The following is a 17,484-nucleotide window of genomic DNA, read 5'->3' on the forward strand; positions in this document are numbered from 1 at the left end:
ACTTTTCTTACTCCTACTGAAGCTTGTTCCTTTCTACTCTTTAGCATTTCTTGTAGCGCTGGTTTAGAGATCATGAATTCTATTAACTTTTGTTTGTCTGGGAAATTCTTTTTCTCTCCCTCTGTTCTGAATGAGAGCCTTGCTGAATAGAGTGTTCTTGGCTGCAGGTTTTTCTCTTTCAGCACTTTGAATATATCATGCCACTCCCTTCTGGACTACGAAGTTTCTGCTAAAAAGTCAGTGGATAGCTTTATGGGGTTTCCCTTGTATGTAACCGTTTTCTTTTCTTTTGGTGCTTTTAAAATTCTCTCTTTATAACTACTTTTTGCCATTTTAATTGCTATTTGTCTTGATGTGGACATTCTTGGATTGATTCTGTTGGGGACTCTCTGCACCTCCTGGATCTGGATTTCTGTTTCCTTCCCCAGATTTGGGGAGTTTTCAGCTCTTATTTCTTCAAATAAATGTTCTGCCCCCTTTTCTCTCTCTTCTCTTTCTGGGATCCCTATGATGTAAATGTCATTATTCTTGATGGTGTTACTGAATTCCCTATGCCCTTTGATTTTGCATTACTTTTTTCCCTCACATGTTCAGCTTGATTGCTTTCCATAACTGTGTTCTCCAGGGCTTCCTCTAGTCTACTATTTATTTCATCTCATGTATTTTAAATTTCATTTATTAAGGACATCTCTGATTGGTTCTTTTTTGTGTTTCATATCCCTTTGATAAGGATCATTGATATCCTCCACTCTTTTCTGAAGTCCGTGAGCATCTTTATGATTCTTTCTTTAAATTCTCTATTGGGCATATTACTTATCTCTGTTTGCTTAGGTGTCTTGCAGTGATTTTTGTCCTGTTATTTCATTTGGGACATATTCTCTGTCTCCTCATTTTGTCTAACTCTCTGTGTCTGTTTCTGTGTGTTAGGAAAGTCAACCACATCTCTTGTTCTTGAAAGTAGTGGCCTTATGAAGAAGAGGTCACGTAGTGCCCCACAGTGTAGTGTCCCCTGTTCACAAGAACCTGGTACTTCAGAGTTGTCTCCTATGTGTGTTGCATGTGCCCTGCTGCTGTAGCTGAGCCACTTTTTCCTTCAGTCCAGTCTTCTGCAGTGGCTCTCTTTGCCTGTCGTGGGCCGTGTTTGGTCCCTGTGCTGTTAGTGGGCCAGTCTGGTGCTGCCTTGGGCTTGAGTTGAGTCAGACGAGGCATTTGCCAGAGATTTACTATCACTGAACTGAACAGTACTTTTTTATATCGTTTCCTGAAAGCTTTCCTTGGTGGGCAGGTCGTTCTGTCAGACCAGCTGTCTGGGGCCACCGTCTGACTGGTGTGTGTGGTTCTCTTTCCCTCTCCCCAGGCCAGGAGTCACTTTGGAGTACTGCTGGCCCATTAGGGCCGCTTGCACACTGCCAGGCCTGTGGCACCACTCTGGATGTCCTCTGGCCAAGGGTGTGAAAGGGGCGGATCCCCAAAATGGAGGGGGCAGGAGGCAAGGTGTTAGCAAGTGCTTTGCTGGCCCTTTGTGGGAGGGGACCTGCAGCAACTGGGACTGAGGTAGGTCTGGCTGGAGGGGACAGATCTGCTGAAGTGCATAGGGTGGTGGCGGTATTAGCAAGTTAGGTAGTGAGCAGTGGCAGGGCCATGCTGTTTCCTGCAGACGGCCATGTTTACGCTGGGGGTCAGGGGAGGAAATGGTGCCTGCCAGCTCTTTGGTTTCTGGACAAGTCCCCCAGTGATCTCTGCTCCTTCGGCACACACTCTGAGTTTAGTAAACAACTCTCCCTTCAGGTATTTTTCAAGATGCTGCTTCTATGCTGTATCTCCACGGGGCTGTTTATTGTACTGTCTCTTTAGGGGCAGGGACTCCCGTTTCCTCAAGCCCTTTTGGCTCTCTCAGAGCTGAGCCTGCTGATTTGTAAAGTTCCAGTTTTTAAGTCTCACTAGTGAGAAGAACTTGTAAAAGGCAGCCCCTCTGGTTTTCAAAGCCAAACATAATGGGGACTCACCTTCCCCCTGCGGGATCCCTGACATGATAGTCTCTTTCTCTCCCGTCTCTGTGTGTGCAGTGTCCCTCCCTCCCAAGGACAGCCCCGTGGGTCTGGTTAGCTCCCTACCACATCTCCGCCCTTCCTACCCTCTTCAATGTGGCCGCTTCTCTACATTTAGTTCTGGAGTTTGTTCTGCCAGATTTGGGGTTGTTTTCTGGGTTATTTACACTGATGTGAATGTTATTTAGTTGTATCTTTGGGACAAGGCGACCTTAGGGTCCTACTCTCCCATCTTTCCCAGACTCTCAATAATTGTATTCTTCCATTGGCTTATTAATATGATCAGGTGTCTTCCAGTTGAAAAGAAAAATTTCACTCCACTCTTCATCTCTCTCATCGTCTACTCTATCTTTATCCTAAACTTCACAGCCAAAATTCAGGGAATATTCTCCGTCATCTCTGTGTAGGCATCCCATCCACATCCACGGCTTTAATTGTCACCAGTATACAAGTGATGGAAGTCTGTACGTTAGCCTAGATATCTTCTCTGAGTGAAAGCCCATATATGCAGACATGAAAAACCCTGGATATCTCAAACATGTTCACATTCAACATAACCAAAAGCAAATTCACCATCTTCCCTCTCCAACCCACTCCCACCTGTTCTCTTCCAGGGTTCCCCATCTCAGACAGTGGGACCCACTTACAACCATGCAGTCGCAAGTCAGAAATGTATGCTGGGCCTCCTCCCTTTCCTCACCCACACATAACAACTAAGCTGTCTGTTTTCCTCCAAAGCATCTCTCAAATTTCTCCTCCTTTCCATTCTGCACTGTTCCCACTCTAAGAAGCAAACGTCTTCATCTGAACCTTAGAGCTAGTTTACCTTAAAAACTTGTAGTTTGCTCACACCTCACTTTGGCCAACCTCCAATTCATCTTCCATACGGCAACCAGAGTGAGCTTTTCAAAACACAGATCTGATCATAGCATCCCATGCAAAAAACCCTCCACTGGTTTCCCATGATTCTCGAGACAAGAAACGAATACTTACTGTAGCTAAGGCCATCTATTTACACTCCTGCAATCCACCAAGGATTTCCCCTTGTTCACCCTGGCTTCCCTCCATCTCGCCTGACTGCTCAATTCAGGCCACAAAACCTTTCCATAGAGCCCCTTCTCTCTTTGCTAGTTACCTCCTAGCGAAGTTCAGATCTCAGTTCAGGGGTGCTTGTTTCCAAGTTAGTGACCTTTGGGCAGCTTCTGGCCTGCGCAGCACCTTTATAAGAGTTAGAAGGCATCATCCCCTCTGGGCAGATGCTGTCCTACACCTGGTCCAGGGTTCCCTAAGCACAGCACAGGTTGTTCAGAGGACAAAACACGTGCACGCAGCCACCCCTGGAGAAGACTCCTATACTCTCATGGCCGCCTCACGGCGTACCTTTCCTTCACAGTGAGCATCACGTGTGGAGTGTATCAGGTATTTGTGTGAATATTGGATTAATGTCTACATCTCCCCCCAGGTGTTAACCTTGTGAGGGTGGGAACAGCGTCTAGTCTACTCATCTCTGTATCCCCAGCATCTAGCACGAAGTCTCACACAGCCTCCATAAATGCTTGGTGAACAAATGAATTAAGCTGCAACAGTGTTTAAAAATAGCATTCATATACAGTTGGAAATGATGCCTTATTCCTTGGAGAAACTCTGAATCCAGACCTACAATTCATGTAACAAAGGGTCAACATTTGGTGGTAACGGTGTTTCCCCTCCTCGTTAGTAACCACAAATAGGCATTTCTTCTCTGCTCACAGAACGTACCTTGCCAATAAAAACTCCCGGGTCCTCCCACTATGAGGTCTCCATTCTACAAAACAGAAACAGCAACAATTGGAAAAGAAAAACAGGTATTTTTTTCTTTTTCAAGGTGACAAATCATTGGTAACAAGCATCGCTAACAATTTGTTACACGTAGAAAAGCAATTTTTAAATGAGGCCCTTGTATCTGGGTCATGCAGTTCATTTTATTTGCCTTTTTTTTTTTTTTTTTTTGCTTTCCACTATGTAGTGTGTTAGCATCTTAAATAATTTTCGTTTGCCTCAATTAGCTAAGTTGAATTCTCTCCCTTGAGGATGCAGGAATTCAGGTTTTTGGCACTGATTCAGGTAAGCAAAATAACGTACATGTTTAATGCTGTGTAATTTAGCAGACATGGTCTTGTGAGCTTTGGCAGCAAAAGAAAATATGGTTTCTATTTATGTCAAGGCCACAGTAATGCCTATTTTTTCCATACATCTGCAACCACCCCCTTCCCCCTCTCAGAAGAGAGAGCAAACACCTCAGACTAGCAAATATAAATTTTCCCTTCTCCTTACCACCTCCTTCCATCCTCCTTCCAACTTTCAGTGGGGGGGAAAAAAAAAAAGACAATAAAAAAAAAAAAAGGCCACGAAAGAGCAAAATTTGTATGCTGATGAATTTTTTTCTACACTGTTTTCAAACCCACAAAATCTTGGTCCCTTATCATCTCTGTAACTTTGTGAAAGGATGTTGTGAATTTTAACACTCGTGTTAAATCTGATCAGTCAATTACAGCTAAGAGATAAAGCAATTTTTTTCTTTCTTTTTTTTTTTTTTTTTTAGAAACACATTTCTCTCACTGAGTTGTTCAGATTTTCCATGTAAAGGATTATCACTGAGGTGGGGAGAAAGACTGTTGTTTTTCATCATATGTATTTCTGTGCTATTTTAATAAGTTTGTCATCTGCATGATTGCTTTAATGAAAATAAAGAACGAGCAAAAACATTTAAGGAAGTTGTCAAAACAGGCTGGATACATACCTAAAGGTTCTTTTGTTGGTGGTAGTTATTGGGGGTGGGGATGAGAGCCAGAGGCAGAGAGTAAACAAAAAGAAAAAAGAAAAAATCAAACAGATAATACTAGAAGCTACAAGCCCAAACTAATTCACCTTGTAAAAATCCAGACTAAATCCTGCTTGGCAGTAACCCTGGCCTTCGGGATCAGCATTACCTAGAGTGACCAAAATATAGAAATGTTATCACATCATCATTCCCAATATATATTTTAATAACAACTAGGATATTTTGTTGTTTTCCCTATTGATTTCCCAACTTAAAATGATCAGGGTGCCTGGGTGGCTCAGTCTATTAAGCTTCCAGCTTTGACTCAGGTCATGATCTTGCCGTTTGTGAGTTTGAGCCCTGCGTCGGGGTCTATGCTGACAGCTCAGAGGCTGGAGCCTGCTTGATTCTGTGTCTCCCTCTCTCTCTGGCCACCCCCCGCCCCCCCTCATGTTCTGTCTCTCTCTCTCCTTCAAAAATAAATAAACATTAAATTTTTTTTTAATTTTAATGATCAATATGTGCTTTATATTTATTTTTTTAACATCACAAAAATTTTTAATGTTTATTTTTTGAGAGAGAGAGCATGAGCAAGGAGGGGCAGAAAGAGGGAGACACAGAATGCAAAGCAGGCTCCAGGCTCTGAGCTGTCAGCATAGAGCCGGATACGGGATTCAAACCCATGAACTGCGAGATCATGACCTGAGCCGAAGTCAGAGGCTTAACCAACTGAGCCACCCAGGTGCCCCACTTTATATTTACTTTTAAATTCATCATGAACAATTTATGAAATATATGTTCATAATTTATGAAACATAATTTATTTTTTTGTCCCAAATATCATCATGATTTTGTAGTAAGACCACTAGGAATAACATCCCTTGGAGCTACTACATTGGGTTTTACAAGTCGTGTTTGTCTAAAGAAGTAAACTCTCCTCTCACCTATGTTCTGAATTCTGCAAGTGGCAGTAACGGGATTCTGAGTTGCCTGTGTGTTCTGCATGAAGCCACATAGGTCATTCCTAAAGAAATGCCTTGAGAAAGAGAGGGGTCAACATGGTCACCTGGGTGGAGGCTTTCTGCTGAGGGCACCCACAAGGATTCCAATTTTAATGATCTCCAAGAGGAAAGTTATTTTATTTTATTTTATTTTACTTTTTTAACTTTTCATTTGAAAATAATTTTGAACTTACAAAAGGCAAAAAAAATAATAGTACAAAGACTTACACGCCTTCATTCGAGGAAAGTAATTTTAAATTATTCTATTATTAGTTAGGTACCTTTGCAAATTGCATTTCTTTTTTTTTTTTTTTTAACATTTATTTATTTTTGAGAGAGAGACAGACAGACAGAGTGCGAGCAGGGTAGGGGCGGAGAGAGAGGGAGACACAGAACCCAAAGCAGACTCCAGGCTCCAAGCTGTCAGCATAGAGCCGGACGCGGGGCTGGAACTCACAAACCGTGAGATCATGACCTGAGCCACAGGCAGACGCTTAACTGACTGGAATGTCTTTTGTTTTTTGCTTTCCTTTGATTAGTACTTAACTAATTTTAGCATTGTCATCATCCATTCTTCTCTAGATGCTCCCTCTATATTTTAATACACTGTTCTATCACATACACTGTATTTTTTTTCACATACACTGTATTTTTTAATGGCAATACCTCTTTTTAATTGAAATGTCCATTAATGTCTCGTGTATTTTTTAAGCTTAGTTTTTTTTTCAGCTTTATTGGGATATACTTAATATACAAAAAGCTGTACATCTTAATGGATACATTTTCATGAGTGTAGACATATGCATACACCCACAAAACCATCACCAAAATCAAAGTAATAAGAATTTCTACCACCTACAAAAATTTCTTGTGTCCCTGTTTGTTTGTTTGTGGTAAAAACATTTAACATGAGGTTTACTCTCTGCAATTTTTAAAAACAATTTTTTTAATGTTTATTATTTTTGAGAGAGAGAGAGAGCAAGTGGGTTAGGGACAGAGAGAGAGGGAGACCCAGAATCCGAAGCAGGCTCCAGGCTCCAGAGCCCGAGGTGGGGGGTGGGGGGGGCTTGAATTCACAAACTGAGATCATGACCTGAGCCGAAGTTGGACGCTTAACCGACCGAGCCACCCAGGCCCTGCAATTTTTAAGTGCACAACATCTTACACTGTATTTTTATAAAATTTACTCCTTATTTTAAACTATGTTTTGTGGTTTGTAGTTCTGAATGCTATAAAGTTTCCTAAAGGTTCATCTGTATAACCTCAAATGTCTGGTTACCAGTTTTCTGGAAGTTCATGCGTGTAAATACTTACATGCATCCAGAGAGATATATACGAATACCTGATATATGATTATGTAAGCCTATATCTGCAATCTCGAGTATATTTAAGAAACGTATTTTTCTAATGTACAAACCTCTTTAGAAATCCTTTTTAAATCAAGTCTTTCTTTTCATTTTTAATATTGTAAATTATTCAAAGAAGAAATATGACCATCCTTTGAAATTATTTTGCTCCAAAACAGGAAACAAAAAATTAAAAGAAAATACCAATACTTTTCATGAAACTCACTGAGAAAACCACCAACTTCAAATGTTTATTTGAAGCAGTGATTGTAACAGAATGTGAGGTAGTTTTTTTTCTCTTAGGGTTATAGTTTATGAGAGCTGAAGGAATCTATCTTCCTGGAATTTCAGAGCATTTATAAACTTTACAATTATGTCCCAGGATGCAGGGAATCATGCTGATCATCCACTACTATTTGTTGGTTTTCAAAGTAGAAGGGAAGGCTGTGTGTAAATCATCCCCACCTGAATTATGAATGATAATGAGAGTAGGAGGCATGTCATGAATATGAATGAACAGATTAGTTCCCGTATTGCTCAGCGTATCAGTGGGGTATGTTTGTGGTACGGAATGAGCAGGAGAAGGTTCCTTAAATTCTCTTTTGAAAATAATATTGCTGATGTTCCTGTTCTGGGATACTGACCATATGCTCATGAACAAGCTGGCTTTGTGTTAATGAACTGTAAACTCCTGGGGGAAAGACAGGAAGTCAGCTCCTTGGGTGAATTTCTGGAGGAAAAAGTTTTGTAGTAAGAGAGCGGCCACGAGGAAAGTGAGAACTATTGATGTGAACCAGAGTGGAAAAGGATTCTTGGGAATTGACTTAGCAATTCTGCAATTCGACTCCATTTTTACCTGTGTCAAGCTATTCGTTTATTTAGGAAAATAAAGAGTGAGTCAATTGGCATCATAATGTGCCCGGGTCACTCAAGACAAAAGCCGACCACGATTGTTATTTTCAGATAAAGGTTCAGACTCATGGTTCGGTGCCACGTACTGTATTTTAACCTGAGTTCTCTTGTTACAGAGGCACTCAGTCTAAAAGGCAGAACAAAAGGCAGTGACGGGTCTTATAAACGATCACCCTCCACATTAGCTGGAAGAGTACGGTAGATCACCCAGGTAAGAGGACTGTGAAGGATGAACTCATTGTTTCAGCTCTCATAGTTTACGGAGATGGGGAAGCATCTTTAGCACATCGGGAGAAGTAGGATATGAACAGGATTGATGCAATACATTCTCTGTTAAATCTCAGCCGTCCTTTAGTTTTCTGATTTAAGTTGGGATTTTCTTTATCTCTCTACCTGACTTTTATCTTTCGCGTAATAGTAATGGCCTCTCATGGAACCAAGAAACACAACACCCTGAGCGGAACACGACTCCAAATATGCCTCTCTGGGCTGTTGCCCGTGCGTGGGACAGTCCCCCTGCCCTGCTCCAACAGCCATTTGCTAAGAGAGCCCTTCCCATGGTCCTTTCCCAAAGCTCCTCTCCCCACCCGGGCCAGGTCACTCCCTACTCTCTCGCTTTGTTATGTTTTTCATTGTTGCACTTTTCGCTATCTGCCTTTGTATTGTGAATTTATTCTTTTTTAGAAGTTTTCTTTTTGTTGATATATAATTGGCATATAACATGTTATTACTAGTCCAAGGAATATAACAGAATGATTTAATACATGTATATACTACAAAATGATCACTACAGTAAATCTAGTTAACAGCCAGACCCAGCAATACATACAATTATAGTTTCTTTTCTTGTGATAAGCTTTTAAGATCTACTCTCTTAGTAACTTTCAAATATACAACACAGCAGGTGCCTGGGTGGGTCAGTTGGCTAAACGTCCGACTCTTGATTTTGGCTCACACTTCCTGAGATCAAGCCCCATGTCAGGCTCTGTGCTGACACCGTGGAGCCTGCTTAGATTCTCTCTCTCCTTCTCTCTCTCTGCCCCTCCCCCACGTGTGCTCTCTGTGTCTCTCAAATAAAAAATACACAATAGGTATTGTGGGGTTTCTTTTGTTTGTTTTGCTTTGTTTATTTTAGAGAGACAGCGTGTGAGTCGGGGAGAGGGGCAAAGGGTGAGGGAGAGAATCCCAAGCAGGCTTCAAGCAAGCTCAGCACAGAGCCCAACGCGGGGCTCGATCCCACAAAGCATGAGATCAGGATCTGAGCCAAAATCAAGAGTCAGAAACTCAACAAACTGAGCCACCCAGGCACCCTCACAATACAGTATTAACCATAGTCACCTTGCTGGACATTACTTCCCCTGGACTTGTCTTGTAAATGGGAATTTGCGCCTTTGACCCTCTTCACCAACTTCACTCATCTCCTCACCCTGCGCCTCTGACAACCACTGATCTTTTTTCCGTATCCCTGAGTTTGGAGTTTTTGTTTTTTGTTTTATTTTTCATGAGGTTCTGCGTGTAAGTGGCGTTCTTCTTTGGTATTTGTCTTTCTCCGTCCGGCTTATTTCACTTAGCATAACGCTCTCAAGGTCCATCCACGTGGTTGAAAAGGGCAGGCTTTCCTTCTTTTTATGGCTGAATAACATTCCATTGTACACACACACAACATCTTCTTTATTCATTCACCCATCAATGGATGCTACGGTTGTTTCCACGTCTTGCCTAAAGTGCATCATGTTGCTATGAACGTGGGGGTGCAGATATCTTTTTGAGATATTGGTTTCACTTCCTCTGGACCTACACCCAGATGTGGAATTGCTGGATCTGAACACCTACATGTTTGTTGTCTGTCTCCCCTACTTAGAATGTAAGTTTCTTAAAGACTGTGTTTTATTTTCTCTTGTTCTGTGCTTTATTCCCTAAACACAGAATAATTAGTGCTTAGTGTGTTGAATGGATACATAATCGAGTCTCATTATCAACAAGGAACCTCTGTTTTCAAGCCTTTAAAATAAAATCTTAATTTCACAGATTATTCATTCGGCCGACACTTGTCATAATGTGAGGAAGTGGGTAATTTATGTCAATATTTTAAAACAGAAGCCATCATCTGCCCCTTGCCAAAATCCTACCCCCATCTGAGTTAGCTGTTCCACTTTGTTATTTAGAGGAAATCTTGGCGGCGTCTTTATTAACCCTCTAATATCACTGATCCATTCTTCATCTGTGTTGTTTTATTTCTGATATTTGCTCATTATCTTGCCTAAATTAATCTTGGATTTAAAAAATATTCATGCAGGGGGCACCTGGGTGGCTCAGTCGGTTGAGCGTCCGACTTCGGCTCAGGTCATAATCTCGCTGTTCACGAGTTCGAGCCGCGTGTCGGGCTCTGTGCTGACAGCTCAGAGCCTGGAGCCTGCTTCGGATTCTGTGTCTCCCTCTCTCTCTGCCCATCCCCTGCTCAATGCTCTCTGTCTCTCAAAAATGAATAAATGTTAAAAAAAATTTATAAAAAATATTCATGCAAAATGGGGAAATATTACTTATGGTTTTGGAAATCTAATTTGGGATTGGGTTTTTGAAAAATCAGTTTCCCGAAATCAGTTGCTAGAATGTTCCTTCTAATGACCTTTCTCTCCTCACTGTGATTTTGCGAACTATCGAGAATAAGGATGAAAATCCCGTGGTTGCTCCCTGACAAATCCCACTGATCTCCAACGACACACGGAAAACTGGAAGAGTTCACAAAAGGACTGAGTAGATCCAAGCAGTCAGAACTGCTGTCCCAAATCCGTGGTGTTCCAGCAAGAAGTGATTAAAACAGCAGTGTCCCAAAGTTGGAACTCGCCAGGCTTGCTTTCAAAGATGCTTTGCTGGGAGATCCCGAGAACGGCCAGATAAGACTTACACTCTAAGCGTGCGGAGCCCTTTTGAAAAATAGGGATTAAACATTTAAGGGAGAAAAGCCCACCATGCAGATAACCCAAGCACACAACTGCCAAAGAGAGCAACAGCCGGCAGGAACACAGGCTGGACAGAAAGCTGATGTGAGAATGTCCCCAGTTCCTAGCACACTCGCAAACCCCACTCCCGCCGGGAACAAGTCAAGTGGGTGGTCACCGTTCTTTAGATTGCGGTGTGAATTCTGAACAGCCGCTGAGAGTTTAAGGCCTCAACTAAGGAACCAATCAATTCTACTAAAGAAATGTCTACAACACGGAAAAGGACCCACAGAAATCTGGGTCTTGGCCCTCATGTCGCAGCAAGACCTCCTGAAAGGCCGCCCATAATCTTCACCCCATCTCTTTTTCCTTGTCAGTGAGGTTCTGATATTGCCTGCACTGCCTACCATAGAAAGGCTCTGGAGCTAAAGTGCCCTTTCAAAGAATAAAGTCACTTACTGTTCCGACAAGGCGAATACTCTGCATAGGCGCTGAAATTCTGAATCGCTACGTAGCAGGTGCCGACCGGGTCCTTCTCTGGTGTTGGTTTAAGAGTTCTCCAGTGGTATAAGGGAGCGCAGGCCTGTGATGCATCGAAGACAAAACATATTTTTGTGGCATCAGTTCCTCATGCTATGATATGACTGAACCTGTTGACTAATGTGTCTACATTCATCACAAACTATGTTAAATTAGTGGCGATTTAAGTGGCCTCCAGCATGCTGGTAAGTACCTCAGTAGGCAGAGTTAATGAAACTTCCAAAACTGTTCTTTTTCCCCCAACATTAATCCACAATAGCATCAGAATAAATTAAACATATAGAAAGGAATGAGCTCTCCCCCACAGGATTTAAAGTTAAATATGTGTAACCTGGCAAAAGTAATTATTTCCTAACAGCAAACAACCAACATCTTCTTGTCTTTTTTAAAACAGTTGGACCTTAGACTCAAACGATCATTTCAGTCAGTAAATCAGTGTGATGTGTTAAAATGAGAGCTCCTTTTTTGGTCTGCTTGTTGCTTTAAGAAATTATTTTTGAATTCAAAGATGTAGACAAGTTTGTAAACCTCTGTTTTATGGATTTCCCTGGCTTATCGCTGATGGCATATCTTATGACTTTTTAAACAATGACTTTCATTTGGACATGCTACTCCCTTATCACAGTGTTCCTGACTTTATTTTTTAGTTAATGGTTTTTATTCATGACAAAACAAAAATTAATTTAAGCAACAGAAAGGAAATATGATTCTTGCATGAAATACTCTGGTTGCTTCTTCAGAAGCTTGGATTCTTAACAAAAGCATGATATTTGGAAGGATATCAAATACAAAAGAGAATATATGAAGTCCTCTTTAAGTAAATTATGCAACATTAATTTTGTTACAAATGAGAGAGGCAATAAAACAAATGTGTAGAAAATTATAGGCATCTTTTTGACTTGTTTGCTAGCATGAATCCGCCATAAGTGTGTTTTACCTGATTATTCATGCACTCATTTCGAAGGACACAGAATTACAGATGCCTGGAATATGGAATCACTGGCCTACCTCCGATTTTGATGATATCACTCTTAAAATTTAAAAATGCCAGGAATATGAAGGCAGACACTGATTTTGAAGTCCTTTCATGGGGTGCCTGGGTGGCTCAGTCAGTTGAGCATCTGACTTTGGCTCAGGTCATGATCTCTTCGTGGGTTTGAGCCCTGCATCGGGCTCTGTGCTGCCAGTGCAGAGCCTGGAGCCTGCTTCAGATTCTGTCTCCCTCTCTCTCTGCCCCTTCCCTGCTCACGATCTGTCTCTGTCTCTCTCTCTCTCTCTCTCTCAAAAAAAAAAAAAAAAAAAAAGAATAGACATTGAAAAAAAAATAAAGTCCTTTCACGATTCCAAATGTGTCCTTGGTAATCTGCCCAATGCGCAACTACTTTTAGTGAAGATATTTTATTTCTATTCTCAAGTAAGAAAAGTATTTCCACAACTTGACTCTTTTGGTATTGTGAGGTCTTGGCTGATAACCTAAAAACCATCGATCTCATCCACATTCTTTCGTCTTAGGGACCTCTTAATAAACTAACAAACTATGTGCTAATATGTTTAACATAAGGTTCCAACGGTGAAAGGCAGGAGTGTGGGCAGTGTGGGCACTCACCTATGCAGTGAGGTATTCTGAAAGCCGGCCTCACCTGCCGGATCTCACCCCTCCACCCCACCCCCACACTTAGATGCCAAGAAAATTCTTCCCAGTTCTTGCCTAGAAAGTTATCCTATTTATATCTGCTCAGTTTCACACTGATGTGAAATACACTGATAAGATAAATTTGGACTTTGACCCAAACTTAATACATACACACATGACATCTGGATAGTCAAAAAGATACTTCAGCATTTTGAAGTCCTAATAATTATCACATAGGGCATATGTGATACCCTAAATTTCAGTGCTCAAAGGAAAAAATTAACTTGAAATATATTTAATATTATCGGACTTCCTTTTACATAATTTTGAAAATGGAAACATGCCCCCAAATTAACTATTTTTATTATGAACATGGCATACGATTTTCAGAGATGCATAATGTGTTACAGATAAGTTTTCAAGACTTAAAAGTATCAATACAGTACCCAGAAGATTTTTTTTAATCCCACATAGTCATTAGATAGAATTAGCTTTCCAAAGCAATTCACATGTCATATGCCACTAAAGGCTAAAAAAGTTTTTACCAACTGTGGAATATGAAAACCATATTAATGCAAGTATAGTTCTATAGAGACCATACTGTAAATTTTGGATTTGCAACTGGAGAGGGCTGTCTGTATCTTATACATTACCTGCTTATGTCAAAATCTCCATGGGGGGGGTTAACCACAGACCAAATAAAGCAAGGTATTTCCTTTAAATACTTATTCTTATTAAAACATAATTCAAGAAGCTTTAAACAAATCCTAAAAGCCAAAGTTATTGCTTTATTGTTGTAAGGAAATTAAAGCCAATGGTTTAAAAAATTCCCCCAAGAAAAAAATTTCCAGATCAGCTTAATATAGTCACTTATTTCTCAATAGCTTAGACACGTAGATGATTGAAATTTAAGAGAATCATGAAGCCATAGCACTTTAAAGCTGAACGATATCTACTTGAAAGTGAGGGGTTTTTTTTACTTTAAAAAATTATTAATGTACTCAGAGAACTATGTAATTAGCAGTTCTATATTTTAAAATATTTAAAGTTTATTTATTTGGGGGTGGAGGAGCAGAGAGAGGGAATATCAAGCAGCCTCTGCACTGTCACCAAGGAGCCTGACGTGGGGCTCAAACTCCCGAACTGAGAGATCACGACCTGAGCTGAAGTCGGATGTTTAACCGACAGCCACTCATGCGTCCAAGTGTTGCAATATTTAAAAATCTCTAACTGATATGGAAAACAAGCTTTATCTCCTATAACTTTAAACACTAGAATAAATTCTTTCATTTTAAGGGCTACTAAATTTATTTTTTTAGAATGCTGATAAGTTTGTCTTTAAAAATCTGACATGTCCTGGGGCACTGGTGGGATCAAGCCCTGCTTCCGGCTCCCTCTCTCTGCCCCTCCCTCCACTCCACGCACACTCTCTCTCTCTCCCTCTCAATAGAAGTCCTTACATGAAAGCAGTTTTGAAAAACTGAGAACATAATATTGCACAGCATCGCCACGACTCATACTTACCACAACTTCGCCTCGGTGAGCTTTCACTGTTGCCCCAAACCACTGGTTCGATTTAAATTCTATAGGTTCCTTGGTTCCATTAACTCTGATCTTTCTGTTGTCTGACAAGGAGGACATGGAACTGTTAAGAACCCGTAAACCGTGGCAACCAAATATAATATGTAACAATGAACACGTCCGTTAAAACTCTTTGAAAAAAAAAAAACAATGTTCAGACATGGGGTGGGGAGTTCTCACCAAGCCTTTTCATTTAGAAAAATACCAAATGAAAATGCACATTTGAACATGACATTTCACAACTTCACTTACAGGAAGTATTTTTTATTGTTACCACTTAATATTTTCAGAGATAACTGTATTGTCAAGTTGACATGAACTCTAATAGCCTCAAATCTATGCAACTGTCATTGATTTGCAAAAGATCGAAGACCAGATACTTACAACTGCCTCAAGGAATTTCAAATCTTTCCCAATAGGGAAACCCATAGGAATCTCCCTGAGGGGAGAAGCACATGAGTTAGCTCCTCCCTTGAGTTGGCATGAGTTAGCAAGAAAGATTGTGAAGGACTCCAAGGTCTTGGTTTTTGACGAAGTTAACATGTGTCCACGCAGCCGTAGAAAATAACACCTCAACGTAGTTTTAGATACACTTTGCAGATGTCATAAGAAGGGGGGCCATCTGGGTAGAAACTCAACCCAATTATAACACTCTTCGGGTTTTAATAAAAAGCAGATATCTTTCTTTTCACTCTTGATTCCCACTCAGCGTATTTCCCACGTGGCTCTAACCACATGGTTGTCACTGGAGCTTCGTGGGTAATAGCTAATGGGTTTCAAAAGACATTTGCACCAGGGAATCTTATTTATATGTGTTTCCTTTGGTATGCGTTTCATTTTTCTTCATTGACTCTATAATAAAGGCATTACAAAACGAACTTTTAGCGCCTCTTAAGTGAGGCCAAAATACACATGTAATTAACATGAAGTTGAGTTTCCATATGATTACAGACTTTTAAAAATTATATATAGTCAATCTTAACCTAAAGTTGACTTTTACATGTTAGTTGAAAATCATGAATTTCCTTCTTAAAAATCTTATGCTTTTGTTGTTTCTGAGTTTTGTTTTGTTTTGTTTTTAAAAAAAGAGGTTCTAGGGGCGCCTGGGTGGCTCAGTCGGTTGAGCGTCCGGCTTCAGCTCAGGTCATGATCTTGCAGTCCGTGAGTTCGAGCCCCACGTCAGGCTCTGTGCTGACAGCTCAGAGCGTGGAGCCTGCTTCTTGTTCTGTGTCTCCCTCTCTCTGCCCTTCCCCTGCTCATGCTTTGCCTCTCTCTCTCAAAAATAAATAAACATTTTTTTAAAAATTTTAAAAAAATTAAAAAAGGTTCTATAAATCCTTACCCAAAATGCATACAACTGGCAATGAACGGAGCATTTTACAGATTACAGCATAAACTTGAAAAAATAAACATTTATATTTACATCTAGGCACTGTGGAAGATTATAGACCTCAGAGACAATGAATCTTATCACCATGAACTGGGTGATGGGGGCAATTCACTCAGTCTTTGGAATTTGGGTTTCTTCTAGAAAATGAGGCTGAGAATACCTTCTCCCTTTCCTCTTTCACAGGTAATCAAAGTCATAAAGATGACGTGAGCTACACAAACTCGCAAGTGCCTTCTTTATAAGCTGAGAAGCTGTACGCTCAGAAATCATGTAGCCATCTAACTGAAAATCCAAACCCTTTGCAAATATCTCTTAATTCGAAACCTGGAAACTCAACCCAAGTCCAAGAACTGGAAAGGACCTTGCTGACACACACGTATGATGTTATTATTAGTGATTTTTGGTACTCAGCAGTGAAATTAGTGACACCTCTCAAGACTGTCCATGTGGCTCTGATTCATTACAGAGAGAAAAGGCTACACAGTGGCTTTGGAATGTCCAAACTGCTAAAAAGCCATAAAAAGACCAGCACCTCAAACATTTCAAAAGTCTTTAAAGGAGATCCCAAAAGAACTTAAGAAAAACAGCCTGCTGGGAGGAAGGAAATGGATCCTGGGGAAAGAGAGAAGCCAGTTCTAAACAGGCCTCGTTCTGCTAGAGAAAATGATGTGACTTTACCTTTGTGACTCCTCAGACGTCCTTTCTGCTGTTCAGAGGTTGAACTGTGTAATAACTAGATTAAAACTGTCAACTGTGGGTTATTGTCCAGCAACAAAGTTCTTCTGGACCAAGAATACAAATGAATTGGCTTCACTAATTCCACTAATTCCATACCCAATCCCAAGGATTCCATACCCAAGGATTACAACAGAGAATTCCACTGTCCTGGGTCTATTTACTGAGATAAGCTTTAGTCGAGACGGATCAGCCACTCCTTGATCTGTGAGGAGGGCAAATCACCCTTTCAAACTTCTGCTTCACTATTTCTACAAGTTGTCTGACTTTAAATCTCGTGTCAGAATGTCATAAAATTTCAAATGAATAAAATCTATTCAGATGGACTATGAAAGTCAATTTCTCACCCTCCTTTTCTGAACAAGAGTCTTTCATGCCAAATACCCCAACACAAGGCACTGTGTTATCTCTTGCCCACTGGTGCTCAAGAAACCTCCCATGCATGGACAGTGTTTTCGATTTGATTCAATCTGATCTTTACTGAAAACACCCTCCAGGTAATAACTGTAAATACTCAGCATGATTTCAGCCCCGCTGAGCCCTCCTCTGTAGGGCAAAG

General features: G+C 40.7%; 1 protein-coding gene across 1 annotated transcript in view; it reads right to left on the reverse strand.

The window, feature by feature from the left end:
* Positions 1-17,484, reverse strand: part of ITGA8 (integrin subunit alpha 8) — a 186,133-nt gene that overhangs the window by 144,816 nt on the left and 23,833 nt on the right. The window contains exons 3-6 of the mRNA XM_027073509.2: positions 14,744-14,844; positions 11,506-11,629; positions 4,956-5,017; positions 3,807-3,852 (exon numbers count right to left, since the gene is read on the reverse strand). Of these exons, the coding sequence (XP_026929310.1) occupies positions 3,807-3,852; positions 4,956-5,017; positions 11,506-11,629; positions 14,744-14,844 (333 nt within the window). The remainder of the gene's footprint in view (positions 1-3,806; positions 3,853-4,955; positions 5,018-11,505; positions 11,630-14,743; positions 14,845-17,484) is intronic.

Source organism: Acinonyx jubatus, chromosome B4 (assembly GCF_027475565.1).
Source record: "Acinonyx jubatus isolate Ajub_Pintada_27869175 chromosome B4, VMU_Ajub_asm_v1.0, whole genome shotgun sequence".
Lineage (NCBI taxonomy): Eukaryota > Metazoa > Chordata > Mammalia > Carnivora > Felidae > Acinonyx > Acinonyx jubatus.